We start from the raw sequence: 27,809 nt of genomic DNA on the forward strand, positions 1-27,809 counted from the left end.
AAGTTTGGTAAATAGAAACACAAGACGGCGCTGGCAACTCAAGGACAGTTCAAATGAAGCTTTATTTAAACACCCCTGAGCATCACAGGGATTTTGGAGCGCAGTTTTACAACTCAAGGTAGGATTCTGCCCAGGATTCTGCCCTAATACAATGACAATATCCACTGCAGCAATGAGCAATCTTTATTGGTACAGCATTTATGCCATGCTAAGGCTGACCCAGACCAAGTTAATCAAACAGAAGCTTTGACTATGGTTGAAATACTCTTCAAACCTAAAAAAGGCCCATCAAATGTTCCCTCTAAGGAACTGAAAGAGGAAGGTCTACAAGTTCACTGTTCCTCACCAATAACAGTCCTAATACTAACAGATCCACCTCGTCTAGTTACCGTAATTTCCGGACTATTAAGCGCACCTGAATATAAGCCGCACCCACTGAATTTAAAACAAATTATTATTTTGAACATAAATAAGCCGCACATGTCTATAAGCCGCAGGTGCCTACCGGTACATTGAAACAAATTAACTTTACACAGGCTTTAACGAAACACGGCTTGTAACAAAAATAAATAGGCTTTAACGAAACACAGCTTGTAACAAAAAATTTAAAATTAGCAGTAAGCTTTAGTTGTCTTTTTGCACTGAGTCAATTCCTCACACTGCTGTTTCCAACGTCTTATCATCGACTCATTAAGACCAAGCTCCCGTGCAGCAGCTCTATTTCCTTTTCCAACAGCCAGATCAATCGCCTTCAACTTGAAAGCTGCATCATATGCATTTCTCCGTGTCTTTGCCATGATGAGGGTGACAAAATGACTACCGTAATCAGAATGATGGGAAGTTTGAGAGCGCTCGATTTAATCTTAACAGTAAACAAAAAAGTTGTTTGACCTTAACCCGTTCGGCAATTTCATTAGTCTAATGAAAGCTTCATGGCGCCAAAAAACTGAGCACGTAACAGAATGTGTTTTTTGGGAGAAAAAAAATGTGAAAGCGGGAAAAATCTATATATTAGCCGCGTCATTGTTTAAGCCGCGAGGTTCAAAGCCTGGGAAAAAAGTTGCGGCTAATAGTCCGGAAATTACGGTACACCTCACTCTGTAGTGAATGGATATTGATCAACAAAATGAACTGATAGCCACCAGGAAAAGCAGGTGAGGTGGCACTTAACTGTTTATAGTGATTTGTATACTGGAAACGTGCAGCCCCACAGAGAGGCGCTCTGGTCCTCCTACATTATATTGCTGGAGGAGTGCGTGTACAGATTCCTGCAGAGGAGTGTTGAGACTGACCGGGTCATACAGGTCTCAGATGTTCATCATTATCCTCATCATCGTCCTTCCTACGAGGAGGTGGACGTGGCTCATCATCCTCCCCTGTGTCCTGCTTGTCCTTCTCCGCTTCGATCCAGCTCTGAGGGGCGATCATCTTCTTGGGCCCGTGGGGAGGGGGTCCCAGCAGAGCCTCGATGTCCTCATAGTTCACCACTTCCCGCTCCAGAAGAGCATTAGCCAACTGAAAATACACACAGAGAAAGACAGTTAGCCAACTGTGAATGCAAGGTCATGTTTGACAATGGAACACAATGCATGATGAGTGTTTAAAGATGGTAGCTATGTAGACACCATATCACACAAAAAATATGACAAACAAATGTGGAATGAGGATCTTACCATTATCAGCTTGTCTCTGTTATCCAGAAGCAGTTTCTCGGTCTGCCTGTAGGCACGTGCTATCAACAGCTTAGCTTCCTGCAAGAACCAAAATGCAAGGCATACTTCACAAGGTTATCTCCAATGAACAGAACTACAGGTAAACTTACAACAGGAAAATCTACTACTAGTATTGTTTCGTCTCTAAAGTGTATTTGGGCAGGTGCAGACATACGTGGTCCATCTGCTGCTGGAGGCCCTGACTGAAGGGCCTGCGTCCGACAGCCCCCTGCTCCACCGTCTCGGGGAAGGACACCTGACCCACACTGGAGGACATGCCATACTGCTTCACCATGGAGTAGGCCACACGAGTCACCTTCCGCAGGTCATCCTGAGCACCTAGCGCAGAGACCAACACGTCTCACACACTGAATGCTATAGGTGTGTGTATGTTGTGATGAATGGTCAGACAGCCTACCTGTGGTGACCTTGTTGAAGGTGATGGCCTCCGAGGCTCTTCCTCCTAGAGCCATACACATCCTCTCAAACAGCTGTTCTTTGGAGAACAGGTACTGGTCTCTGGGCAGGATCTGGGCAAAGCCGAGGGCAGCGTTGGTCCTGGGGGCAATGGACACCTGGCAAACAAGACAACCAGCGAATATATCACCTTTGTACAATATATGGCCATCTACTATGTTTTTGGTCCTGTTCATTTCTCCATAGTATTCAACAATATCGCATGAGCAAAGACACTGACAGTAGTGGATAGACAGCTATGGAGGTGGTGTGTCACCTTCATGAGTGCCTCGGTGTGCTCTAACAGCCATCCAACCAGGGCATGGCCAGACTCATGGAACGCTACAATCCTCTGCTCCTCTTTGGACAGGATCTTACTTTTCTTCACACTTCCTGGACACACAAATGGAGAAAGTCAATAAGGGACCCGAAATCAATCTCTACCACAACAACTTTGGCGGGCGAGTTCCATGGTGGCAGACATTGATAGTCATCGTCGTGACCTCGTACCGGCTAGTACTCTCTCCACAGCGTACTCAAAGTTGAAGGTGTCGATGGACTTGTAGCCTTCCCTGGCAGCGTGCAGGGCAGCTTCGTTACAGATATTAGCAATGTCTGCCCCTGAGAGAGTAATACACAATCCCGTTAGTAAATCAGTGTATTCTGAAAACTGTGAGCCTATGTTCAGCGACAGCATACAAGAAGGTGAATATAGTTGTTTTAGCGGGGTGCTATTTAAGCAAACAGGCCCGAGGAGGTGTGGTATATGGCCAATATACCACAGCTAAGGGCTGTTCTTATGCCTGGACACAGCCCTTAGCCGTGGTATATTGGCCATATATCACAAACCCCAGAGGTGCCTTATTGCTATTATAAACTGGTTACCAATGTAATTAGAGCAGTAAAAATACATGTTTTGTCATACCCGTGGTATACGGTCTGATATACCATGGCTGTCAGCAAATCCGCATTCAGGGCTCGAACCACCCAGTTTATAATAGTCTATTTGTGTGTTTATTATCGTTTTTATTTCACCTATATTTAACCAGGTAGCCCAGTTGAGAACAAGTTCTCATTTACAACTGCGACCTGGCCAAGATAAAGCAAAGCAGTGCGACAACAACAACAACACAGAGTTACACGTGGGAGAGTGTGTGGGAGAGACCCACTGAGTAACTTCAGCCATGTGTGTACATACCACTGAACCCTGGGGTGAGCTCTGCCAGACGCAGGGAATAGCTGCTGGCTGGGTGGGTGAGCTTGAGTATCTTCAGGTGCTGCTCGTAGATCTCCTTCCTCTCCTGAAATGCACAAGGAGAAGGAAACAGCTCATGCACACTTAATATGTTGGAGATCTTCTGGACATAGATACCTTCAGAGGACAGGGCACTGTACCTGCAGAGTGGGGAGGTCAATAAATATGTGCCTGTCCAGTCTCCCTGGTCTCATGAGAGCATTGTCCAAAATGTCCGCCCGGTTTGTGGAGGCCAGGACTATCACATGGTCAGTAGTGCCCATTCCTATTGGAGAATGATAATAAACAGTATATAAGTGCAAACAATGTTATTGAATAGCCAAAAAAGACATGAGATATGTATATTATGTTACCCCCCAAAAATACTTAAAGCTTCACATGTCAGTTATGATAAAGAGATTGATAACCGTGACGAAGTAGTGGGAAGCTATTTGTGTAACCCTAATCTGGGTTAAGTCAGAACAGACCCCCTCCTCACCATCCATCTCCACCAGCAGCTGATTGAGGGTCTGCTCTTCCTCCGTGTTCGAGAAGCCAGACATGTTATTGGAGCGCTTCTTTCCCACAGCATCAATCTCATCTATGTAGACGATGCAGGGAGCTCGGGCACGCGCCTCTTTGAACAGACTCCTCACCCTGGCAGCGCCAAGACCTGCACTTACAGTCAAAAGATACTTTATTGATTTGACTTTTTGTCCACCTTGCAGTCTTCTTTGGACAACTGATTACTGACTTGACTTCTGATTGGAAGCAGTGCAAATCTTACCCCCAATGACTTCCACAAACTCAGAGCCTGCCATGGCCAGGAAGGGCACCTGTGCCTCTGTGGCCACAGCCTTGGCCAGCAGAGTCTTTCCACAGCCTGGGGGCCCCAGCAGCAGGGAGCCCTTGGGGACTTTGGCCCCCAGGTTGAGGTACCTGTCTGGGCACTGCCAAGAGAGATCAGGGGTCAGTAAGACACTGATGTACCTGTTGACATTGCTAATAACCGTCACACAAATCACCTCTTCACAATTTTCCCTCTTACCTTCAAATAGTCAACAAACTCCTTCACCTCCATCTTTGCCTCGTGCATGCCCGCTACATCTTTGAAACTCACACCCTTCCCAGACTTGCCATCCACGATAGTGAACTTGGCCATTTTCAGCTGGTTCTGTCGATCACATTACATATGAGCATGAGAAACACAACAAAATGGCTAAGACCACTAGCAAAGGAAAAACAGTTCAACAGCCCCTACTTACAAATGCACTGAAGCCGCCCTCTTTTCCACCCATGCCAGCCAGGCGGAAAATATACCACAGGATTGCCACTCCAATGGCAGCCATTCCAAGGGCATAAAGTGCACTGTGACAGAAACAGAGACAAAAGCAGTACTGAACCAATGCCATGGAAACACACATTACATGTGATTGAGGTATAAACATGTTACCCAACCATGGCATGAATGTGATATTCAGTTATGCATGATCACATCACAGATGCAAGTGTTGGTTTGGTTGAGAGTCAGGGAACTCACTTTCCAAAGAAGCCAGTGCGCTTGTAGGAGACTGGTATCCTGTCCTTGGCGTCAATGTTCAGCTCCTCTTCAGCAGCTCTAAGCTTCTCCTCAAATTTGTCAATGTTGGCCACCTGCATACGGTACATCAGAGCCAGCCTCTGCACACAGACGGACAGACGAATCGTGTGAAGAGGGGCATATTTCACTGAACATCATCTAGATACTAGAGGTCGACCGATTAATCGGAATGGCGGATTAATTTGGGCCGATTTTTTTACATATATTTTTTTTACACCTTTATTTAACTAGGCAAGTCAGTTAAGAACACATTCTTATTTTCAATGCCGGCCTTGGAACGGTGGGTTAACTGCCTTGTTCAGGGGCAGCACGACAGATTTTTACTTTGTCAGCTCGGGGATTCAATCTTGCAACCTTACGGTTAACTAGTCCAACGCTATAACCACCTGCTTTACGTTGCACTCCACGAGGAGCCTGCCTGTTACGCAAATGCAGTAAGAAGCCAAGGTAAGTTGCTAGCTAGCATTAAACTTATCTTATAAAAAACAATCAATCAATCATAATCACTAGTTAACTACACATGGTTGATGATATTACTAGTTTATCTAGCCTGTCCTGCGTTGCATAAAATCGAGGTGGTGCGCATTCGCGAAAAAGGACTGTCATTGCTCCAACGTGTACCTAACCATAAACATCAATGTCTTTCTTAAAATCAATACACAAGTATATATTTTTTAAACCTGCATATTTAGCTAAAAGAAATCCAGGTTAGCAGGCAATATTAACCAGGTGAAATTGTGTCACATCTCTTGCGTTCATTGCACGCAGAGTCAGGGTATATGCAACAGTTTGGGCCGCCTGGCTCGTTGCGAACTAATTTGCCAGAATTTTACGTAATTATGACATAACATTGAAGGTTGTGCAATGTAACAGGAATATTTAGACTTAGGGATGTCACCCGTTAGATAAAATATGGAACGGTTCCGTATTTCACTGAAAGAAAAAACGTTTTGTTTTCGAGATGATAGTTTCCGGATTCGACCATATCAATGACCAAAGGATAGTATTTCTGTGTGTTATTATGTTATAATTAAGTCTATGATTTGATATTTGATAGCGCAGTCTGACTGAGCAATGGTAGGCAGCAGCAGGCTCGTAAGCATTCATTCAAACAGCACTTTCGTGCATTTTGCCAGCAGCTCTTCGCAATGCTTCAAGCATTGCGCTGTTTATGACTTCAAGCCTATCAACTCCCAAGACTAGGCTGGTGTAACCGATGTGAAATGGCTAGCTAGTTAGCCGGGTGCGCGCTAATAGCGTTTCAAACATCACTTGCTCTGAGACTTGGAGTAGTTGTTCCCCTTGCTCTGCATGGGTAACGCTGCTTCGAGGGTGGCTGTTGTCGATGTGTTCCTGGTTCGAGCCCAGGTAGGAGCGAGGAGAGGGACGGAAGCTATACTGTTACACTGGCAATACTAAAGTGCCTATAAGAACATCCAATAGTCAAAGGTATATGAAATACAAATCGTATAGAGAGAAATAGTCCTATAATTCCTATAATAACTACAACCTAAAACGCCTTACCTGGGAATATTGAAGACTCAAGTTAAAAGGAACCACCAGCTTTCATATGTTCTCATGTTCTGAGCAAGGAACTTAAACGTTAGCTTTTTTACATGGCACATATTGCACTTTTACTTTCTTCTCCAACACTTTGTTTTCGCATTATTTAAACCAAATTGAACAAGTTTCATTATTTATTTGAGGGTAAATAGATTTTATTGATGTATTATATTAAGTTAAAATAAGTGTTCATTCAGTATTGTTGTAATTGTCATTATTACAAAAAAATAAAAATAAAAAACATTGGCCGATTAATCGGCACCGGGTTTCTTTTGGGAGGGGGCCCCCCCCCTCCAATAAATCGGTATTGGCGTTGAAAAATCATAATCGGTCGACCTCTACTAGATACCTGTGCTTATAAATAGGTGACATGGCCATCACAACATTAAAGTGGGGATGGAATGTATCAACACTAAAAGCTGAGGGGTATACTACAAAGTAGGATCAATGAGTTAGCCAGCTAACACTGATAAGCAACTAGAAATAAATATTGATTTTCTGGTTCTTTAAAAAGCTAAATTTAGATATGCATTTTCATTTGTTTAATCAATTAGACCATGCCCATTTCAAGCTCATCTTTCAAAAAAAGAAAAAATAAATGTAATACTTAGGCAAGTTAACTCTGCTTTGTAGTATACTTTACATCAGTGTCCAGATTCTGTAATGAGGAAATGGAACGTACAGGCCTTCCGAAGATGACTGCTCCTGGGTGGAGGTAGATTTCCACGATGTCGCTCTCCGGGACCACCTGCACACGAGACACCTCACCCTTGGCCAGCATCTCATTGACAAAGTCATTCCAGGAGATGTTTCCCCCACTGGTATTGATGGAGTTGAGGAGGCTCATGATGAGGGCGATGATGAAGAGAGTGCGCAGGCGTTCCCTGTACATCTGATCCTCTTGCTCCCGCCGCTTCTTCTCGTCTGAAAGACAATGGGGAATTAAGAGGAGCAGCTAACAACTACTGTGTTTCTTACTGAACTTGAGGTTTCTTACTGACCGTCATCTTCCTCTGGATTTTTTCCCTTAGGCCCATCACTCTTCTTTTTATCTTGTTGGTTAGACTGAGATGTACTGAAATTATTTGTGGAATCTGCAATGATAGACTACAAGTCAGTGTCATCAGACTGGGAAATATTAGACCATCTTCGAAATCAGCGGGTGGGGAGGATGCTTACCTAAAACATTCCACAGGCCAACAGGGTTTTTGAACAAGTTGTTTTTGATCAGTAGTTTACTTATTGCTGTCAATCTGGGACTCATGGGTCTGTGTAGCAGTTGCTGGAGAAATAAGTTGTAACATAATATTAGACTAGGACCTTTTTCTGTTGTTCACAGTTACAGTAGCTACAGTAGATAAACAGAGGGGTTGGCATGACCATTGTGATATGAATGACAGTCAGCTATTGTCATGGTGGAAACAAAGACAGGCAACTAACCTGAATGATTCCAGGGTTGAGGCCATTATGTGGTTGAGTCACAAATGGACGAAGTGAGCCTGATAATCTTTTACAGTTCATACATGTCGATTGCTGCAGTTTGGCGCCATCGTTGTTTGGACGCTTGTTGACAAATTGACAGTTGCTGCGTCCTGACACGGTCCATATTATGGTCTTGTAACTTCTACAAGAACTGGCACGTCGCAGAGCTGCCATTACACTGAAAGCTAGGCTACCTACCTAACGTTCGCACAGGTTAAATACAACCACAGTACAGCTGGCTAGCTAATAAAAACTGACATGGTCACCATTAACAGTGCATTCACTACCTGGCTAGCAAACGTCAGTAATGACATTGGGCTTTCGAGCTCGAGATTGCAGTAGTGGTCAGCGCGGTATTTTATTATCAAAAAAAGCTAACTAAATAGTTAGCTAACTGTTGTTATTCAACATCACAAGTATAATAAAGATGGTTTGCTACATTAAAGACATATCACTCCGCACACTGATCCGTCCTCAGTATATGTACAACTGTCTCTGCATCTTATACGACAAGATTTCGTTCACAAATCCTCTGATATGCTCTGAAATGTAGATGTACCCATCATTCTGTTTTGGTACGAATTTGTACCATTACAGCAAGGTCAGTGAATTAAATGGGTCAAATCCCTTGTTCAGCTGACCACGAGAACAGATAAGCACATACCTATCCTGACGCAATTAAAAAGTATTTGCTGAACTTCGAACTTTAACCCCAAGAGCTATAGTTCGTTTGACCAAAGATAATGTATATATCTGATTTGATTATATATATTCACGCTGAGATAGACATAACTTTCAATTTGCGGAAAATCTCTCATTTATTGTCATTAAATATATATATAGAAAAGTTATTACTGAACCCTTGTCTGATTACGTCACGACGTTGCTTCATGAGCGTTCTACCTGCGCAGAATTTTTACATCCAGCAAACACGTTCATTGAAATAAAATGGCCCATAGAATAGATGCTAACTGTCAGAAAATACAAAAATAAACGTATTATTGGCTATGTGCGCTGATAAATCATTGTATTTTACTGTATCTGCCTCTCGTGTATGTTAAATAAAGTCTATATGGACTTATCTGCTGTAGTTACAAAAGTATCCACCAGAGGATACATTGTGTTTATATTTGACTTATAGCAGTAAAATCATGGTGAAACAGCTTGGAAAGGTTTGTTGTTGTTTTCTTGTTCATAAAGGTTGGTGCATGACATTGTGATTGCAAAAGCTGCCCTGCCTAAGAAATACCTGATACAATCTGATAGCCTGGTAGACTAAGGTAATACCAAAAATGATATACTCGGTGGTAGCCTAATACAAGGCTGAAGTGGAGCGGTTTGAGAGCTTCCTCTGTGTCCACATCACTAAGGATCTTTCATGGTCTGAACACACCAACACAGTCATGAAGAGGTCACGACAACGCCTCTTCCCCCTCAGGAGGCTGAAAAGATTTAGCATGGGCCCTCAGATCCTCAAAAAGTTCCACAGCTGCACCATTGAGAGCATCTTGACTGGCTGCATCACTGCTTGGTATGGCAACTGCTTGACATCCGACCGCAAGGTGTTACAGAGGGTAGTGCGTGAGGCCCAGTACATCACTGGAGTCGAGCTCCCTGTCATCCAGCACCTCTATACTATGCAGTGTCAGAGGAAGGCCCTAAAAATGGTCAAAGACTCCAGCCAAGTCATAAACTGTTCTCTCTGCTACCATACAACAAGTGGTAACAATTAGTTAAATTGGTAACCAAATAGCGGTACCGATTAGTTAAATAGTTAACCAAATAACTACCCAACTATCTGCATTTACTCTTTTTGCACAAACGTTTTTTTGACTCATCACATACACTGCTGCTATTGTTTATTATCTGTCACTTTATTTCTAGTTATATGTACATATCTACCTCAATTAACTCGTACCCCTGCACATCAACTTATTGTGTATCTATTATTTGTATTATGTGTTTTACATTACTATTTACTATTATTTTTCTATTTTCTTTCTCTTTGCATTGTTGGGAAGGGCCCGTTAGTAAGCAAGCATTTCACTTTTAGTCCACACCTGTTGTTTACAAAGCATGTCACAAAAATAACTCCTAAAAGCATGCAGTACAACGTGTATGTCCATTTAATATTGTAGAGGACCTAAAAACAAATTATGCTCTGAAAGAGTCAAAATAAAGGCTCACCCCATCACCGTGACGAACATTTATATAAGCCAATGAGAAAACAGATTCAAGATATTTATTTTTTCTCTTAACCAATGATAGCTCTTCTTACATCTCCGTGCATGTCATGTTGCCGCCCAGCAGAGGTCGCTATTCTATCGGTGCAATCGATATGCATTACCAAACAACCCAAACCTGTCTGACTTTGAAAGTGTGCAGAGATCATCAACAACAACAACAACATGACATTGAGACTGTTGTTAAGAAATCATGTAGTGATGATTGCACTGAGAAAAAGTGTTTTGGAAGTGAAATAGGCTATTCAGACCTGTCCTACCTGTGATCAGGACATTTGGGTCATACTAGGCTGCTAGTTATCTGTAAAGGTGCTATGGTTCAACTGACATCATGAGTAGGAGTACGATAAGATTTAAGTGTGCAATAATATGTTTGTTCACGTGAATAATAATACGATAAGAGGTGTCTTACTCCATCACGCTGGGCGAGGTCAATCAAGTGCACCCAGCCTTCGTACTCCATTTCCTTTGCTTTTCTCCCATCAGTATAATGGAGATGGGTCCCCAAACATGGAAACTGAAGTACTCGGTCAACCATGTTCGCGCCTTCAGATTATTGTGTCAATGTAGATTTAGTACATTGATTTGATCCATAATGGCGCCAGTTTCATCGGTGCACAAATAGTACCCGCCCACATTCAAGAGCCAATCACAATCAGTGTTTCATTTGGCATCTTTCTCTTTCCTTCAGCCCCATATCGAAGCCAAAGCCCGTCTGGAAACAGTTTGTAAGGGGTAGTTAATGAAGATTAAGCCGAAACAAAATATCGTTTTTAGCTACTTTAAATTGACCTTTCAAGGCTCCAGTTTTGATTACTGGGCATACAAAGCTTCATTTCAGACCATGGTCACAAAATAAAATTGTACAAGGACGTTTTCGAGAAGATTTTAAGCTGTATGTGTCGATTGTTGGTGTACAGGAATTAGCAAGCGAACGTTACTTAGCACTAGCCTACAAATATTAGCTAGCTAACTAGCGTAGCTTGCTAACGTTAGCTTCAAGTTGTCTGATTTTCAACTGAGATGGTTGCAGTATTTCTTGGATGTCTACGGACGGCAGATTGCTGAACCAGAGGGCCTCAAATGGGAAAAACAAGCATCGGACAGGAATATCTGGGATAAGCTTGTCGACGTAACTCAGATTCTGTTGAAGGTAAGACGCAATAACATTAGTTGGCTAGCTAGCTGTGTTTGTTAGTGAACTAGATATACTAGCTTGTTATGCCGTTAGCCATAGCTGTCTAGCTAACTAGATAACATGGCTTCATGCTCGAGTCGAAGAAATGTGTTATGAAGCTAGCTGACCCCTCCCCCAGTCCAGCATTCTAACTGCGTAACAGTACGCGTTTAACTTGCAAGATGACAAGTAAGGGCTTAATCTAGGCGAAAACCGTGGCATACTAGCCAACTAGCCTGCGAGTAGTTTGTTGACCTACAGATCCTGTTGATGTTATAGCTAGATATTTCGTTGCATAGGTAGTTGGGATATACTCTGAAATGTATTTGAAACGCTTCAGTGCCATCCATGTAATAGCCTACACTTCTCTTCAGGCGATTGATCTATGTTGTTGTTTAAAAAGAATAACACCATGTGTTCAAGGGATGATGCATCACTGCCAGTGACGTTATTTCATGAAACTCATCTACATATTTCTTTTTGGAAAAATACACCGAGATGGAATGAAATATTTGGTTATGTTGATGTGTAATGCAGTGGTGAGATTAGCTAAGACTTGCCTCGTAATAATTGACCATTAATGCTCTCCAAAGTTGCTTGACTTCTCCTCGTTTTGGCAATGTGTTTGTGTTTGTTTTCTAGTCGACTCATGGTCCATAGATCCAGGATTTGTCATTTGATTAGAATATTTTGCTGTAATGTATTAACACAGTTACTGTGAAATGTGTCATTTACTCTGTCCTAACAAGAATATCATTATGGTTGTCATCAAAGTAATACAGGTGTGCAGTGTTTTTGAGTTAATTCCTATAGTAGTCCCAATACCATTGCTTGACAGGCTCTATCATTTGAGTGGCTGCGGAATGGTATGCAAATGAAGTCAACAAGAAGTCACAACAGTAAGGCTTTGACTTCTGGTTGTGGGAGAGCATGAAAAGAAGGGCAAGAATCCTAACAGACGACTACTGTACTTGGAGTAGACTGTGGTTGATAACGTTTTGGTGCAGTATCAGTTCTGTTGAAAACACTGCAGTGGAGCTGCTGGCTGTATTTTCTTACAGAGATACTCTGAGCTCTTCAGCTTGTTGGGCGTTCACGTTGAAATTCATTGCAGACGCAGCAATGCATGTAATCCCCCACCACCTTTGTCAAGACGTTGGAAGCGCCAATTTCATGTCTTAGTTTCTGTAGTTATTTTGCAACTTCTTGCCTCTTCATTTTTTGATGTAAATACGACTTGCCTCTGGATGTATTAAATCAATAAGTACCCTGGTACAACACATATTACGCGATGTATACGCTTGGTACACTTCCCACGGTAGTTTCAGCTTTAGGGTGAGGTTTTGTAGAACTTTATGGCCTAGAAGGAGATTTTCACCACAGTGTCCTGTTGTAGTGTGTAAGCCTGAGACAGGAAATTGTGTCCTGCCTGGGTCAGTGAGGTCAGGAGCTGTGTTGGGAGCTGGGATTTCCTGTTCAAGGCAGCCAATCTGTGCCATCCGGTGTGCCCTGTCTTCAGCTGTCTAAGTGAGCCTCTTTTACACAGGTTCAGAGACTGTGGTTCCTGTTGTGTCCTGGCCCAAGTCTCCTGAGTTTTAGCCTATTTGTGGTCATGGCAGTGCCACTATTTGACATGGTCCTTCTGTGCCCTCTCCTGCCTACACAGTGTGTAACGTGACACCTTCAGCACTTTCAGGCAGGCTAATAACAGGGCAGAAATATAAATCTCAGTGGGGAATATTGAGTGTCCCTTCACAATGCCTCTCTGGCAGTCTGGATTGGACGGCCTTGCTCGGTTTGGCATGTTATGTCTTGTGTAGAGGAGAGTGGCAGGGCTTCCGCAAGTCTGTGCATCCTCCATCTTGCAGCCCTCTACTGTGTTTACGTTGCTGCTCTGTGCGACTATCTAAACCTGCAGTGCAGGAAAGACGCAGCATAACGCCTGTACTGCGACTGTCTGTGGTTCGTCCCACCACATCCTCTCTCTACGCTTTTGCCCTGAGGTCAGTGTGCAGTAGCTGCATTGCCCCCACACTTGTTGTGGCATGCAGGGCTTAGAGATTGCTCACCTAAAGATTACCAATGTTTATACCCAGGCAACCGTTTCCATTGGATTGAGTCATAGCTCTGACGAGGTGTTGGATCTTGAATCGCAATGTTTTTTTATTTTTGTTTACTCTGGTACCAGAATGTGGGAAGGAATGTTTTGTGTTATGAGCTGATAAGAAACCTAGTCGTTTAGCTGGCCCCACCAGTACTGTGGATAGCATTAGGGTATAGCCTGTGTTCCACATTGAGCAGTAGTGTTCCAGAAGCTTCTGTGTCCATAGAATGGGGCTAGCATTCGCTTTTGCATTTTGTTGATGCAACATTCTGGATCCACCGTAATGACAGTGCCTGACATAAGCAGCAGTAGGGTGCGTGTTGTTGCGGTAACCTACTTTTTCTAGTTGAAATGGGGAAAGAAGAATCCATCGTGTGTAGGCACAGGGAGAATACAGCTCAAAGTCCTCACACGGTCTGGTTCCTTCCTACCAAACTCTCCCCCAGTGCTGAGTGTTGGTCTGTCGGTAAACAAGGATGTCTACTCCTGCTTCTCTTGTGTTCACTTTTTTTCTTTGCAGTATAAATCTTTTATAGCCTTCTCCCAACTAGCGCAATCTCTCTGGACTGTCAAATGCCATTTAAACCCCTTTGAAATTGCTTCCCTTCCCTCCACATGCACGCACGCGTGCGCAAAAGATAACAACATGGCTGTGTTCCATTCTCCCTGCTCTGCTCCACGGACAGGGAAGCCTCATTTGGGGTTTGGATAGTCCTGTGTCCGCCTCATCTACTGGTCACAGGTTTTGCCCACGTCTTCCACTGCAGCACTTTTGATCATATTTCTTCCCTGACTCTTATAGATCAAAGGGAACGGGTCTCGCATCCTCTTGTTTGCTGCATTTTTAAAACAACTTTTAACAGTTTTGTTTTTGATCTTTTGATAAGGGCACACTTCAAGTGGAACATTTTGTTATTGCTTTTAGGTGAGAGGCCCGCAGTGTTATTGTTTCCCAAACATTGTCATGAAGCAAACGCTTCAATGATGGGCTTTTGCTTCCTTGTTTGTACTTTTGTGTATTTCCTCCCAAAAGGTCCAGAACTTTATGTTGAATAAGTTGTTTGCGTGTGAGAGAGCTGTTACTGTATCGAGTGTGGGGGAGGCTTCAGCTTTGCTAACGTGGGCAGATGTGAGCTGGGAAATATCACGGGGGGGGGGGGGGGTGTAAAGCTGAAGACAACAGTTGGTGTTTTGATCGGATGTGCTGAACACTGCGTGATTTATTATCCATACGTGGCACTGAGAATGTCCTTTGGTAGTTGGCCTGGCCGGCCAGTTCTTCAGTCGCTGCCTGTGAGCCCCTGAAAGAGGAGAGCTCTGACGTGTCCTCTGCTGCTCTGTCCTGTCTGGGTGGAGAGAGACCAAGCTCAGCTCACATGGAAACGCTTGCCTTGCCTCAATCACTCCTCCTCACTCTTAAATGTTTCATACTCTCTTTTTTTTCCCTCTCCCTCTCAGCTGCTCAAGTTCTAAGTGAGCAGGGTTTTATCCAGCGTTTGAAATGCCTCTCGATCACAAAAAACATGCTTGGGAGGAGGACTGCCATTTTAGAAATGGGTTTAAGCTACTGGCTAGAGTTGTGCCAGAGAATTAGAGCAGTAGCCAGTTGAGTTTCCTGTGGGTTGTTGTGGGCTTGTATCTCCCCTGTCCTTGTGGTGATGGGGTGGGTGGGGGAGTGTGGCCTGGCTGAATCTCAATCACTGGGGCCTTCAGCTCTGCTGCCCTTTTGATGGGGCAGCTGCAGCCATTCAATCGGTCCATTTACATTGAAATGCAGCGACAGGAAGGGGGAGGGGGACGTGGGGCAGTGCGTGACAGAAAAGCAGACCTAACCAAAGACCAAAGAGGACGTCCACCACTGGGCTATGACACTTTGTTTTCACCAGCCATGGTGCCATATACATCACACAAAGGCCTTAAGCACCCTCCTTTGATCACCAAGGACATTTTCACCACTCCCCTATAACAAAAAATATATATACAACCAAGCTTTGATTTGTGGAGTGAGTTTGTTGGTCAATCTCTTTACAACAATTAGCAGCTGAAGTTTTTGTTTGCTTTGCACATTGCCAATGTATTTTAACCACACATTTGGTATGATTCTTTTATCACGTTGTTTCCACCATATTCTCTGGCTTGTTTCCACTAGCCTATACTCTGGTTGTTATTATGCATTGCATTCAGTCCTTCCCAGTTCTAATGGGTGTCACACTGTGATCTTGGATGTTAAACCTAAGCCTGCACACAGGAACTTTCTGTTACTCATTAGGGTTTGATAGACAACTGTGTTTCAGACAAATGAGGCCAGTGTGTCATATGACTAGGTTCATATAGCTAGCTTTCCAGGATTGCTTTGAGCTCCTTTTGTGAAGTGTAACACTGATTTAGAGGCTCTGTCTGGTGGGGGGTGGGTTTGCCTGTGTTGGGTTGGTTGGGTTGGTGTTTTTCTACATGTGCTGAGCTGTTTGTTTGGACAGGTTTATGTTTGTCCTACTTGCCATGTGGGCACCTTCACCTGACTGTTGAGATTGCCTTGCATATTTCCTACTAAGGTTAAAGCATGCTTCAGTTTGTTTTGCACCCAAATACTATTTCCTCTTGCAGCCAAGCCAACTGCCCTTCAAACCAGTTAGTGGTGTTTGAGTCTATAGATAGTCAACACCTGCTGGCTAAGGTGCTGGCTGATACACCTGTTTTTCCTAAAGTGTCTCATAAAGTGCATTCGGAAAGTATTCAGACCCCTTGACCTTTTCCACATTTTGTTACATTACAGCCTTATTCTAAAATTGATTTAAAAAAAACACATTTCCTCATCAATCTACACACAATACCCCATAATGACAAAGCAAAAACAGTTTTGTAGACATTTTTGCATATATATTCAAATTAAAAACATATCACACTTGCCTTGATGACAGCTTTCAGACCCTTTACTCAGTACTTTCTTGAAGCACCTTTGGCAGTGATTACAGCCTCGAGTCTTCTTGGGTGTGACACTACAAGTTTGGCACACCTGTATTTGGGGAGTTTCTCCCATTTCTTCTCTGCAGATCCTCTCAAGCTCTATCAGGTTGGATGGGGAGCGTCGCTGCACAGCTATTTTCAGGTCACTCCAGAGATTTCCGGGCTCTGGCTGGGCCGCGCACGGACACGTCTCCCAGTCCCTGCCACTGAAAAACGTCCCCACAGCCTGAAGCTGCCACCACCATGCTTCACTGTAGGGATGGTATTGGCCAGATGATGAGCAGTGCCTGGTTTCCTCCAGATTTGACGCTTGGCATTTAGGTCAAAGAGTTCAATCTTGGTTTCATCAGACCAGAGAATCTTGTTTCTTATGGTCTGAGAGTCCTTTAGGTCTCCCAGCGTGCTGTCGTGCCTATTTACTGAGGAGTGGCTTCCATTTGGCCACTCTACCATAAAGGCCTGATTGGTGGAGTGCTGTAGAGATGGTTGTCTTTCAGCGAGCTTCTCCCATCGCCATAGAGTGACCGTTGGGTTCTTGGCCACCTCCCTGAACAAGACCCTTCTCCTCCGATTGCTCCGTTTGGCCAGACGGTCAGCTCTAGGAAGCGTCTTGGTAGTTCCAAACTTAAGAATGTTAGTCATGCATGTGTTTGGACACTAATGCTCCTACTGCCAAATGTAGGCCTACTTTCATTATTTGTCCTACGTGTGTCAGACTTCACTCGGTAGTGTTGCTTTTTTATAGAAACACGCCAGCCTTATCTTGCTGGAGTATGTAGGACAGAACAATTTATTACTTGCTAATTATGTATGCAAGGGGTTATTTTTCACCTACAATTATGGCACAGCTGTTATTTTCCATGTAGAAAGCCTAACATGCCTGTACTCTGCCTTAGGTTTGAAATTCCATGCTAATTTCTTGGAATGATGTCTTGTTTTGAACGTACCACAGGAGATTTTGAAAATCTTGGATAGTCCGATGGTGTGAAATTGAAAACCGGAAATTTCAGGTGGCACTTTCAGTGCACTTTTAGAGAACCGTTCCAGTTGCAGGGCCCACATTGACATCTTTTTTAAGGCTATTGCTGTCTATTTAAGTCCATTCTATTATGAATGTTTCACATAATTAATTATTCAATTGTGCGTAACAGGGTTATTTTTGGAGCACTTGAAAGTGCAGTAAGAGCCCAGACCAGCCACCCACTGAGAAACTTCACAGGGTCGATGCCTGCTGCTCCCCCTCTCTCTACTCTCTGTCAGTCATGCTTATCTGCATTCCTGGCTGGCCCCAGGACAGCCAGGTGTGGCCATGTCATGCACAGTCATGCTAGCTAAACATACACCCTCCTGAACCACACATACACCCACACCAACAACGAGGGCTGAGAATTGCCAGGGACCTCACAATAAGATATTGCGATTCTCATGATTCTATATGTATTTTGATTCTGGGATTGTTATTGCGATTTGAACACCTTATTCAAGGGTTTTTCTTTTTCACTGTTTTCTATATTGTGGACTAATAGTGAAGACATCAAAACTATGGAATCATGTACTAACCAAAAAAGTGTAAAACATATCAAAATATATTTTATATTAGAGATTCTTCATATAGCCACCCTTTGCCTTGATGACTGCTTTGCACACTCTTGGCATTCTCTCAACCAGCTTAACCTGGAATGCTTTTCTAACAGTCTTAAAGGAGTTCCCACATATGCTGAGCACTTGAATACTGCTTTTCTTTCACTCCGATGTCCGATTCAGCCCAAACCATCTCAATTTGGTTGAGGTTGGGGGGTTGTGGAGGCCAGGTCATCTGATGCAGCACTCCATCACTCTCCTTCTTGGTCAAATAGCCTTTACACACCCTGGAGGTGTGTTGGGTCATTGTCCTGTTGAAAAACAAATGATAGTCCCACTAAGCCAAAACCAGATGGGATGGCTTGTTGCGGCAGAATGCTGTGGCAGCCATGCTGGTTAAGTGTGCCTTGAATTCTATTACAAACAGGGTCACCAGCAAAACACCCCCACACCATCACACCTCCTCCTCCATGCTTCACAGTGGGAAATACACATGCGGAGATCATCCGTTCACCAACACCGCGTCTCACAAAGACATGGCAGCTGGAACCAAAAATCTCCAATTTGGACTCCAGACCAAAGGACAAATTTCCACCAGTCTAATGTCCATTTTTCATGTTTCTTGTCCCAAGAAAGTCTCTTCTTATTGGTGTCCTTTAGTAGTGGTTTCTTTGTAGCAATTTGACAATGAAGGCCTGATTTCACGCAGTCTCCTCTGAACAGTTGATGTTGATGTCTGGTACTTGAACTCTGTGAAGCATTTATTTGGGCTGCAATTTCTGAGGTTGGTAGCCCTATTTGGTAGTTCATTAGAGTTATCTTCTGTTTACCCCCCTACCTTGTCACAGCACAACTGATTGTCTCAAATGCATTAAGAAGGAAAGAAATTCTACGAATGAACTTTTAAGTTAATTGAAATGCATTTCAGGTGACTACCTCATGAAGCTGCTTGAGAGAAAGCTTTGTACACTCTTGGCAGTCATCAAGGAAAAGGGTGGCTACTTTGTAGAATCTCAAATGTAAAATACATTTTGTTTTGTTTCACACTTTTTTGGTTACTACATGATTCTATATGTGTTATTTCATAGTTTTGATGTCTTCACTATAATTTTACAATATAAAACATTTTAAAATAACGAAAAACCCTTGAATGAGTAGGTGTTCTGAAACTTTTGACCAGTAGTGTATGTCTGCTGCATAGACACGAGAGAGAATGAGAAAATTAGTTTTGATCAGTCATGGAAATAAGTAATGAAAACATGTTGGCTATTTTTTTCAAGATTGAGAACAAGCTATAGGGTGAAATACTGCACTTTTGATGCAGGTACAGCCGACTAAAGCTACCCCCCCCCCCCCCCCTGCTTTTTCAACTTCACAAATCGATACTTGGAGTCACATCACTGCAAACACATTTTCTGCTCAGGATGGTTTAACTAGCTAGTGTCTCTGCAGTTGGCAAGGCACTCTACCTATGCATAGCTCGAGTTCTTCAGGAAGCGCTGTTCACCGGAAGTGAAGGGCGTTGGAGCTAACTGTTTGCCTCATTTCCTTCATTGAGTAAATCACTGTGACACACACACTAGCGTGTCTGTGTTTGGGGGAGTGGCTATGCGGTACTAGCGTTTTTCCCTCCCCACTGTTTCTGCAAAGCTTGGTTTGCCAAGTCATAGGTTTCCTACGGTGTCTCTGCACCATGTAAATGCTCTATAATGAGTGAAAGGCTGTGAAAGTTCACTTCTCCTTCAGTGAGAGAATGCCAGGTATGCGTCACCTCGAATGTGAGGTGGAGAGACATCAGTCTCTTCATCTGGGTGATCAAAGCCTCTGCAGTGTGCGCTTTAAGCATTTCTTTAGCAAACACATGCGCCAACCTCGGATTCATCTGTGCTCATTGGGATGCTGCAGCCGTGTAGTGCGTGCGTGTGCGTGCGTGTGCGCGTGCGTGCGCATGTGTGTGTGTTTCCTGGCAGCGGAAGGTTTAGAAGAAGGGGTCATGGTGCTGCTGATGACATATGGACTTAGATTGTGAAGAAATGGCCTATTACTCTTCAGGCCTCAGCCTGCTATCTGCTGTGAGCTCTTCGCTTTTCATTTGACACTGCTGTGTGAAAAAGACTGCAACATTAAAAATATTCTATATTGGCTAAAGCGTTTTTTTTTTCTTCGGCAGTTGACATGCTGTTCTCCTGTCATTTTGGGATGTCACAATTGATTTCCCTCTAAAAAAGGAACATCATGTTGACATACGATTCAAGCGTAAACGTGTATTAATCTGAATGTGTGTGTGTGTACCCTTAAAAGAGGGAGAGCGAGGCGGTATGAGCACAGAATGATATTGGAGAGGGTTGTTAAGAAGGGTTATTGAGTTCTCTAATGACAGCCTGTCAAGCCTAGCTGTGGTGTTTGGACAGCGCTGCACGCCAGCCCTGCCTGTGAGAACAGGAAGTTGATGCATCTGTCCCACAACCAGGCACCAGGCCCCATGCCCAGCACCATCAGTGCTCTAGTGGGGAAGTGAGAGTGACCACCACGGCCTTAAGCGTGGCCTCTGCCTGTTAGAATCCTGTGTGATTCTATGTCTGTGTGTGAATGAGTGTTTGTGTGGTAACACTTCATAGTGTTATTCTGAGCCCTGTTAAGGCTGGTTGCATAGAGGAACACAGCCCAGCTGTGTGGTTGGCTGTAGCTACAATCTGATGTTTTCAGTGCTTCATCTTCCAGGTGGTACTTGGGAAGCAGAACTAAATAGACCCTTCAGTAGGGACCACACACACAGACTTCCACACACATGCATGTACACACATACTGCCACACAAATGTTCCCCATCCCCTCTGTGGATTTGGCAGTAATTTCTGCCCAGCCTTTATTCATGCATATCCACTTCTCCTGGGCAGACAGGTTTCCGATGAGAAAATGAGAAATCACAGGGACCGTGTCTGTTAGAGGGGAGGGTGGGGGGGGTTGGTCGGCTGGTAGTTTGGCTCCTGGCTGATGGGAGAGGATTGGAAGTGACACAGAGGACCGAGATCCTCTGAAATGCCTCCCCACCACACAAACACCTGACACCCACTGCTAGCCAATAGCCATGGTGGTCAGCTCCCGTTACAGTGAGACCCCGGCCAGAGACGGCGTGTCTCTCAAAGCTATGGGAATGGAAATCCCCTTCAGAGCACATCACCACACAACCAATACTGCCTTGATGAGGGAGAAGTGTTGACTGTGCTTAAACAACCATAATACTTATGTCCATGTCCTGTAAGTAGGCTGGTGTAGCAGCAGATTAGATTGGTTGTGGTTGTGCTGCCTGGCTGAGAGAGAGCTGGTGAGTGGGTGGATGACTATGGGCAGTCATAATGCAGAATTTATTTAGGGTGGCTGTATGGGGATGATGTGCCATGTGCTGCTGCCTGCACCTCCCTCCCATCTTCAGATTCACTCGGCCATCATTGAAACCCCTCTGCCTTTGCTGCCATGGGAACAGGAAATGGCAAACAAAATGGTCCTTGAAACAGTCAGGTCGGCTCTCTAGCAGCAGATCTTACATCAGTGAGAAAATGAAATCTTCGACTTTGAGGAATAATCTTTTTTTCCCAATTTTCTTTTTACTTTGGTGTCTGTTTAGGGTAATTGGCCACCTCAGCTCCTGTATACTTGGGTGAGGGGAGTCTTTGATTGCTGCTGCTATAACCTATCATACTGAGGCCATCTTCTGGGTTTCTGAGAAGCTTGTCACAGTTTCCCTCACGTCACTTTCCTTTCTCATCTTAATGTCACTCTTAAGGCGCCCGCATGCTTCCCAGCCGATACAGTTCAGAAGAGTTTGCATACAGTTAAAGTCGGAAGTTTACATATACCTTAGCCAAATACATCTTAAACTCAGTTTTCACAATTCCTGACATTTAATCCTAGTAAAAATTCCCTGTTTTAGGTCAGTTAGGATCACCACTTTATTTTAAGAATGTGAAATGTCAGAATAATAGTTAAGAGTGATTTATTTCAGTTTTTATTTCTTTCATCACATTCCCAGTGGGTCAGAAGTTTACATACACTCAATTAGTATTTGGTAGTATTGCCTTTAAATTGTTTAACTTGGGTCAAACGTTTCGGGTAGCCTTCCACAACCTTCCCACAATAAGTTGGGTGAATTTTGGCCCATTCCTCCTGACAGAGCTGGTGTAAATGAGTCAGGTTTGTCGGCCTCCTTGCTCGCAAACGCATTTTAATTCTGCCCACAAATTTTCTATAGGATTTGAGGTCAGGGCTTTGTGATGGCCACTTCAATACCTTGACTTTGTTGTCCTTAAGCCATTTTGCCACAACTTTGGAAATATGCTTGGGGTCATTGTGCATTTGGAAAACCCATTTGCGACCAAGCTTTAACTTCCTGACTGACGTCTTGAGATGTTGCTTCAATATATCCACAAATTGTTCCTCCCTCATGATGCCATCTATTTTGTGAAGTACACCAGTCCCTCCTGCAGCAAAGCACCCCCACAACATGATGCTGCCATCCCCGTGCTTCATGGTTGGGATGGTGTTCTTCGGCTTGCAAGCCTCCCCCTTTTTCCTCCAAACATAACGATGGTCATTATGGCCAAACAGTTCTATTTTTGTTTCATCAGACCAGAGGACATTTCTCCAAAAAGTACGATCTTTGTCCCCATGTGCAGTTGCAAACCGTAGTCTGGCCTTTTTATGGCAGTTTTGGAGCAGTGGCTTCTTCCTTGCTGAGCGGCCTTTCAGGTTATGTCAATATAGGACTTGTTTTACTGTGGATTTAGATACCTTTGTACCTGTTTCCTCCAGCATCTTCACAGGGTCTTTTGCTGTTGTTCTGGGATTGATTTGCACTTTTCGCACCAAAGTATGTTCATCTCTAGGAGACAGAATGCGTCTCCTTCCTGAGCGGTATGACTGCTGCCTAGTCCTGTGGTGTTTATACTTGCGTACTATTGTTTGTACAGATGAACGTGGTACCTTCAGGCATTTGGAAATTGCTCCCAAGGATGAACCAGACTTGTAGAGCACTACAATTTATTTTCTGAGGTCTTGGCTGATTTCTTTTGATTTTCCAATGATGTCAAGCAAAGAGGCACTGAGTTTGAAAGTAGGCCTTGAAATACATCCACAGGTACACCTCCAATTGACTCAAATTATGTCAATTAGCTTAGCCTATCAGAAGCTTCTAAAGCCATGACATAATTTTCGGGAATTTCCCAAGCTGTTTAAAGGCACAGTCAACTTAGTGTATGTAAACTTCTGACCCACTGGAATTGTGATACAGTGAAATAATCTGTCTGTAAACAATTGTTGGAAAAATTACTTGTCATACACAAAGTAGATGTCCCAACCGACTTGCCAAAGCTATAGTTTGTTAATTAGAAATTTGTGGAGTGGTTGAAAAACTAGTTTTAATGACTCCAACCTAAGTGTATGTAAACTTCCGACTTCAACTGTATATTACCATGCCATTTTTATGTTTTTGTTTGTTTTGGACTTCAATAAGGTTTTCGGACGTTTGGGCACACATTTTTCTCTCGAGGGAAACTGAAGTCTGTAGGGAGTTTTTAACGAAGTGTGTGTTGTCATTCAATGAGAGACAACTCGTCCTCATGCAAATGTTTTAACTTGAGAAATACTGCACCAAACACCATTGTCAGATGAAAAATTGCGCGACTAAGATCTCCCTGGCAAAAACTTCAATTAAAGACCAAATTTCTTGATTTGTTAGATTAATTCCTCAAAATAGTCAGAATTATACTGGCTATGGCGTCTCAATCTGGAGAAACAGTACTATTGATGTTTTTCAATTGAAGGTCTTTTAAGGGAGAATGCAAGCCCAGTTCGGCTAGGCTCCAGCCGACTTGAAGCATGCTGACTCCTTTATCCTTCAGGGCTCGTCCTCCAGTAAATCTCCTCCGTGTTCTCTATTCCATTTTTACTCACCACTCTTTCTGTATCTCTCTCGCTGCCTTCTCTCTCTGCATTGGAAGACCGTGTCAGTGCACCAGCCAAGGCTTCTGCAGCCCTGTTCGTCTCAGAATCTTAAGTGCGTGAGGCTGCTTATGCAGTGAGCTGCTCCACAGAAACACACTGCTGTTCCCTTCCCTGCCTCCATTTCTGCTGTGACTCAGTCAGATGTTTACTTCACTATTTCAGTGCGGCCATCACAGCTCCGACATGAGGGCTGGAGATGGGTGGAGGACAATGCACATTTTAAAATGCTTTCTCCCACACGTCTCTTACCAGGTGTGTTCTACCTATTGGTTTCCTCTGGGCATATCAATGTCAAATGATGAAATATTGTTAATAATAGTAGTGTTAATTATTCTGATAGACCTCTCACTGTCTTTCCTGGGGTTCAAATGGATTAAAACCCCTTAATTGTTAATGTAAAGAGCTACCCACACATCCTGTCAAGACATGGAATATTATTCTATGGGAGAAGTACTCTTTGTAGTTTAACTTCCTTTCCACCGCTACTCTCCAATGAATAATACAGTAAAATCTGAAAATAATTTGTCTTAAATGTCATGGCTAAATCTGCACAGGCATTCTAACAACCTGGCATTCAGCCTCTGATTTGCTTCTGCAGAGGAGGGTAGATGTAATATCAATGTACACATCACCATGGTGATGGCGATGATGAGCTGTAGAATGAGATGGGGTTGGATTTGGTACTGTGAAATGTGCTGCTGTGTTTTAGATTAGGAAAGACTGTGGTTGGTTTAGATTTGTTTTGGTGACAGTTCTGAAGTCTCCATTTTTGGGTCTTCTAAAATGTGATGGTTAGGGAGCTGAAGATGGGAGGGATAATGTGTGTTCTCTGACTGACCCTCAATCCACCTCTGCTGTTGCACTAGGGCATGCGTATGTGGTAGACGGCCGGGGGGGGGGGGGGGCGCATAACCCCTCCCATTGTGTCTGTGAGCTAGTCAGTCACAAACAAGCACTCAGCCATGGTAGTGAAGATGTGTGTGCATGTCTGCTGTCTGCCTGACATTTAGAAAGTCTTTATGGTTTAAATAGGGGCCATTTTGAAATGGCAGTGTTATTGTCTGTTATTTCAGAAGACCGTATCAACAGGAGACCAGGGATGTGTCTGCCCCCCTGAGGCGAGGTTTGATTTCCTATCGACCTCCTCGTCCACAAAACTCACTCCATTTATCATACTCACGTTTCCTCTTGAATTCTGTAAAGGGTTTTCTTATTTCTTTTAAAAAGGGAGCAGAAACTCTCTCCAGGAGAAAGCACATACGTTTAAGCACACGTTTTAGATTCGGGCCAGTGAGTGTTTTGAATTACTTGGAATGTGGGTTTCGCCATACGGAGAAACGGTTACCTTGACAACAGCAGAATGTTGGGTGTTTTGCCATGGAGTGTGTGAGGCCAGTGTGGATGGTGGCTGTGCTGAACAAACAAGCACTGGTAACTGTGGCAGGAGTGGTGCTGATTCCCAATTCAACCCTCTCTCCTCCCTTTCTTCCTTCCTTTCTTCCTTCCTTCATTTGATAAAATCGCTTAATTTCATCCTTTTTTTATTTTCTACCATTATCTTCCTCTCACTATCTGGCTGTATCACTCTGCCTATCTTCCTTTCATAATTGTTCCTCATCCTGTTTACGTTTATATTCTAGTCATTTAGCAGACGCTCTTGGGGCGGCAGGGAGCCTAGTGGTTAGAGCGTTGGGCCAGTAACCGAAAGGTTGCTGGATCGAATCCCCAAGCTGACAAAGTTCAAATCTGTCGTTCTGCCCCCTGAACAAGGCAGTTAACCCACTGTTCCCCGGCAGGCCGTCATTATAAATAAGAATTTGTTCTTTACTGACTTGCCTCGTTAAATAAAGGTAAAAAAAATAATAAATCCACTGCGACTTAGTTACAATGCAGAGGGAATGTGGTTGTCCCACCTATCTATCTTCCTTACCATGAGTCGTAGGACTATAATTCTTTCTATAGTATTAGACAGATGGACCCTGTATCCTTAACCTACTCTGGTCATGTTAGAAGCCTTCTCTATGTGGACCTGGGGGTAATAATGCACATCCCTTCAGATGGATATTTGCATTTTAATGGAATCGCTTGTTTTGGGGAGGCTCAAAATCGTGTTGAATTGGATTCCAGGATAGAAATCCATATGTCTGAACTGTGGTCGAAGTGCAATGGTCATTTAGCGGGAATGCCTGTTATGGGGGCCTAGTTGAAGGCACAAGCTTATCTTTTCCATATGCTAATAGCTTTTTTTGTTGTTGCAGTAGTCAAGCTGTCATCATTATCATGTTCAGGACTAAAACTTGGCCCTATTTCAGTGTGTAGCCTAAGTACCTTGTTGAACATTTTCTATTCTGCTAAGAACCTATCAAAGGCCGATAGGCTATATGTTATTGTTCAAGAATAATCAGTAAATTTGAGGTAATTTCCCATTTCACTGCAATCTTTAGAATACAAAACATGTACATGGATGTGCACATCAGTGCAAACAGCAAGGTGTGTTTGTGCCTGTGGTGTTGTGTTCTCGCAGTGTGAAAGGGCCTGTGGTGCTGCCTGCCTGGCTCTGTTCTCAGTCCCCCTGCCTGCTTGCCTGCCTCTGCCTGGCTGACTGCTTCTCTGGAGCTGAGGAGGTTTAGCATGGTCCCTGCAGAAGCCAGCCCGATCAATAATGTAGATGTTTTTGAAGAAGGGCAGTGTGCAGGTCTCTCTCACACGCAGCACACATCCCTCTACTCCCCCCCTCTCTCAGGTGGCAGTGTCAGGTTCCTCTCCAATGTAGAGAACAGATAGGATGGCTGAATCTAATTTGCCTCAGTAAGATATTAAAATAAGTGTGCTGCTGATACTTGATGCTCGAAATAGATCAGGCTGCCACTGGACTCTGGTGTCTGTCATATTGAGCTGCTGTTGTTTAGAGCTGTAAGTTATTGTGGGGACTTTGAGAGGCGGACAGGGTGAGATATTGGATAAGGTGGAAAATAACATGCAATAACATGTTTTGTAAACGCAGATGTAAAATGCTTCTTATTGTAATTTCTTCTCGGCATCAGACTAATTTCATACTTCAGTTGCACTTCTCCCCTCAGATGAGAATTCAGGAATGGGCATTCTATCAACAGACAGCACTCTAACTGATGTGTAGCTACCTTTTCTCCTGTACTTTTCTCAGTGTAGCCTACTTTTCTCTGGTAAAATGCAAGATTAACTTTAAGCACAACATTAGGAAATGTAACTGACTACATTCTTTCTATGATAAACATTTAGAAATATGATGACCATGCATAGTTTTTGAAAAAAAAAGACCTTGATGTTTCAATGTATACTCATTAACTTGTGTGGCTGCTGGCCAAGTAGCGTTGCACTTCTGTTATTATCTGATGAAAATGAAGCTATTTTCTGAATGTGCTGCACTAATGTATTTTCTGTAGAAAACTATAGGTGCACGCCCCTGGTCAGCAAAAAAACCCACTGACTTTCAATATAAAACGCAAGTTGAAACGGTTTAAAACACTTTTTTTGACAGTCTGCTTTTTGAAAATGCTGATTTCTGAACTCTAATGCGACCCGTCTCAATAGTAAGTGCCTGTGTCTCGTCAAAGAGGGTAGATGGAGGCTATGCTTTTGTGAATGCGTTCACGTAAGTTTTTACAGTATTTAGCAATGTTAGTTTAGGCAACATGTTTTACCAGTTATTTTGGTGA

The 27,809-nt window shown here is 43.4% G+C and overlaps 2 protein-coding genes across 4 annotated transcripts in view; one reads left to right on the forward strand and one right to left on the reverse strand.

Moving 5' to 3' along the window:
• Positions 1-43: 43 nt before the first annotated feature.
• On the reverse strand, positions 44-8,721 carry LOC106562177 (mitochondrial inner membrane m-AAA protease component paraplegin). The gene is made up of 17 exons (XM_045689073.2): positions 8,006-8,721; positions 7,745-7,847; positions 7,567-7,659; positions 7,248-7,489; positions 4,943-5,082; positions 4,668-4,770; positions 4,451-4,576; positions 4,190-4,352; positions 3,902-4,075; positions 3,564-3,688; positions 3,367-3,469; positions 2,679-2,789; positions 2,446-2,561; positions 2,131-2,287; positions 1,888-2,051; positions 1,674-1,751; positions 44-1,515 (listed from the first exon to the last, which is right to left on the reverse strand). The coding sequence occupies exons 1-17, from the start codon at positions 8,219-8,221 to the stop codon at positions 1,297-1,299; spliced, it is 2,433 nt and encodes an 810-aa protein (XP_045545029.1). The 5' UTR covers positions 8,222-8,721; the 3' UTR covers positions 44-1,296.
• Positions 8,722-10,977: 2,256 nt separating this feature from the next.
• LOC106562161 (ankyrin repeat domain-containing protein 11) overlaps positions 10,978-27,809 on the forward strand; it is a 152,445-nt gene continuing 135,613 nt past the window's right edge. For all 3 annotated transcript variants that reach the window (XM_014126845.3, XM_014126847.3, XM_014126846.3), the window contains exon 1: positions 10,978-11,443. The gene's annotated coding sequence lies outside the window, so the exon portion shown is untranslated. The remainder of the gene's footprint in view (positions 11,444-27,809) is intronic.

Source organism: Salmo salar, chromosome 11 (assembly GCF_965601325.2).
Source record: "Salmo salar chromosome 11, fSalSal1, whole genome shotgun sequence".
Taxonomy (NCBI): Eukaryota; Metazoa; Chordata; class Actinopteri; order Salmoniformes; family Salmonidae; genus Salmo; species Salmo salar.

Coding starts and splice junctions, on each gene's coding strand:
- LOC106562177 (XM_045689073.2), bottom strand. CDS start 8,221: ATGGCAGCTCTGCGACGTGCCAGTTCTTGTAGAAGTTACAAGACCATA. Junction 4,353..4,450: donor AGTTTGTTGACTATTTGAAG/GTAAGAGGGAAA, acceptor CTCTCTTGGCAG/TGCCCAGACAGGTACCTCAA. Junction 2,288..2,445: donor ACACCGAGGCACTCATGAAG/GTGACACACCAC, acceptor CTTGTTTGCCAG/GTGTCCATTGCCCCCAGGAC.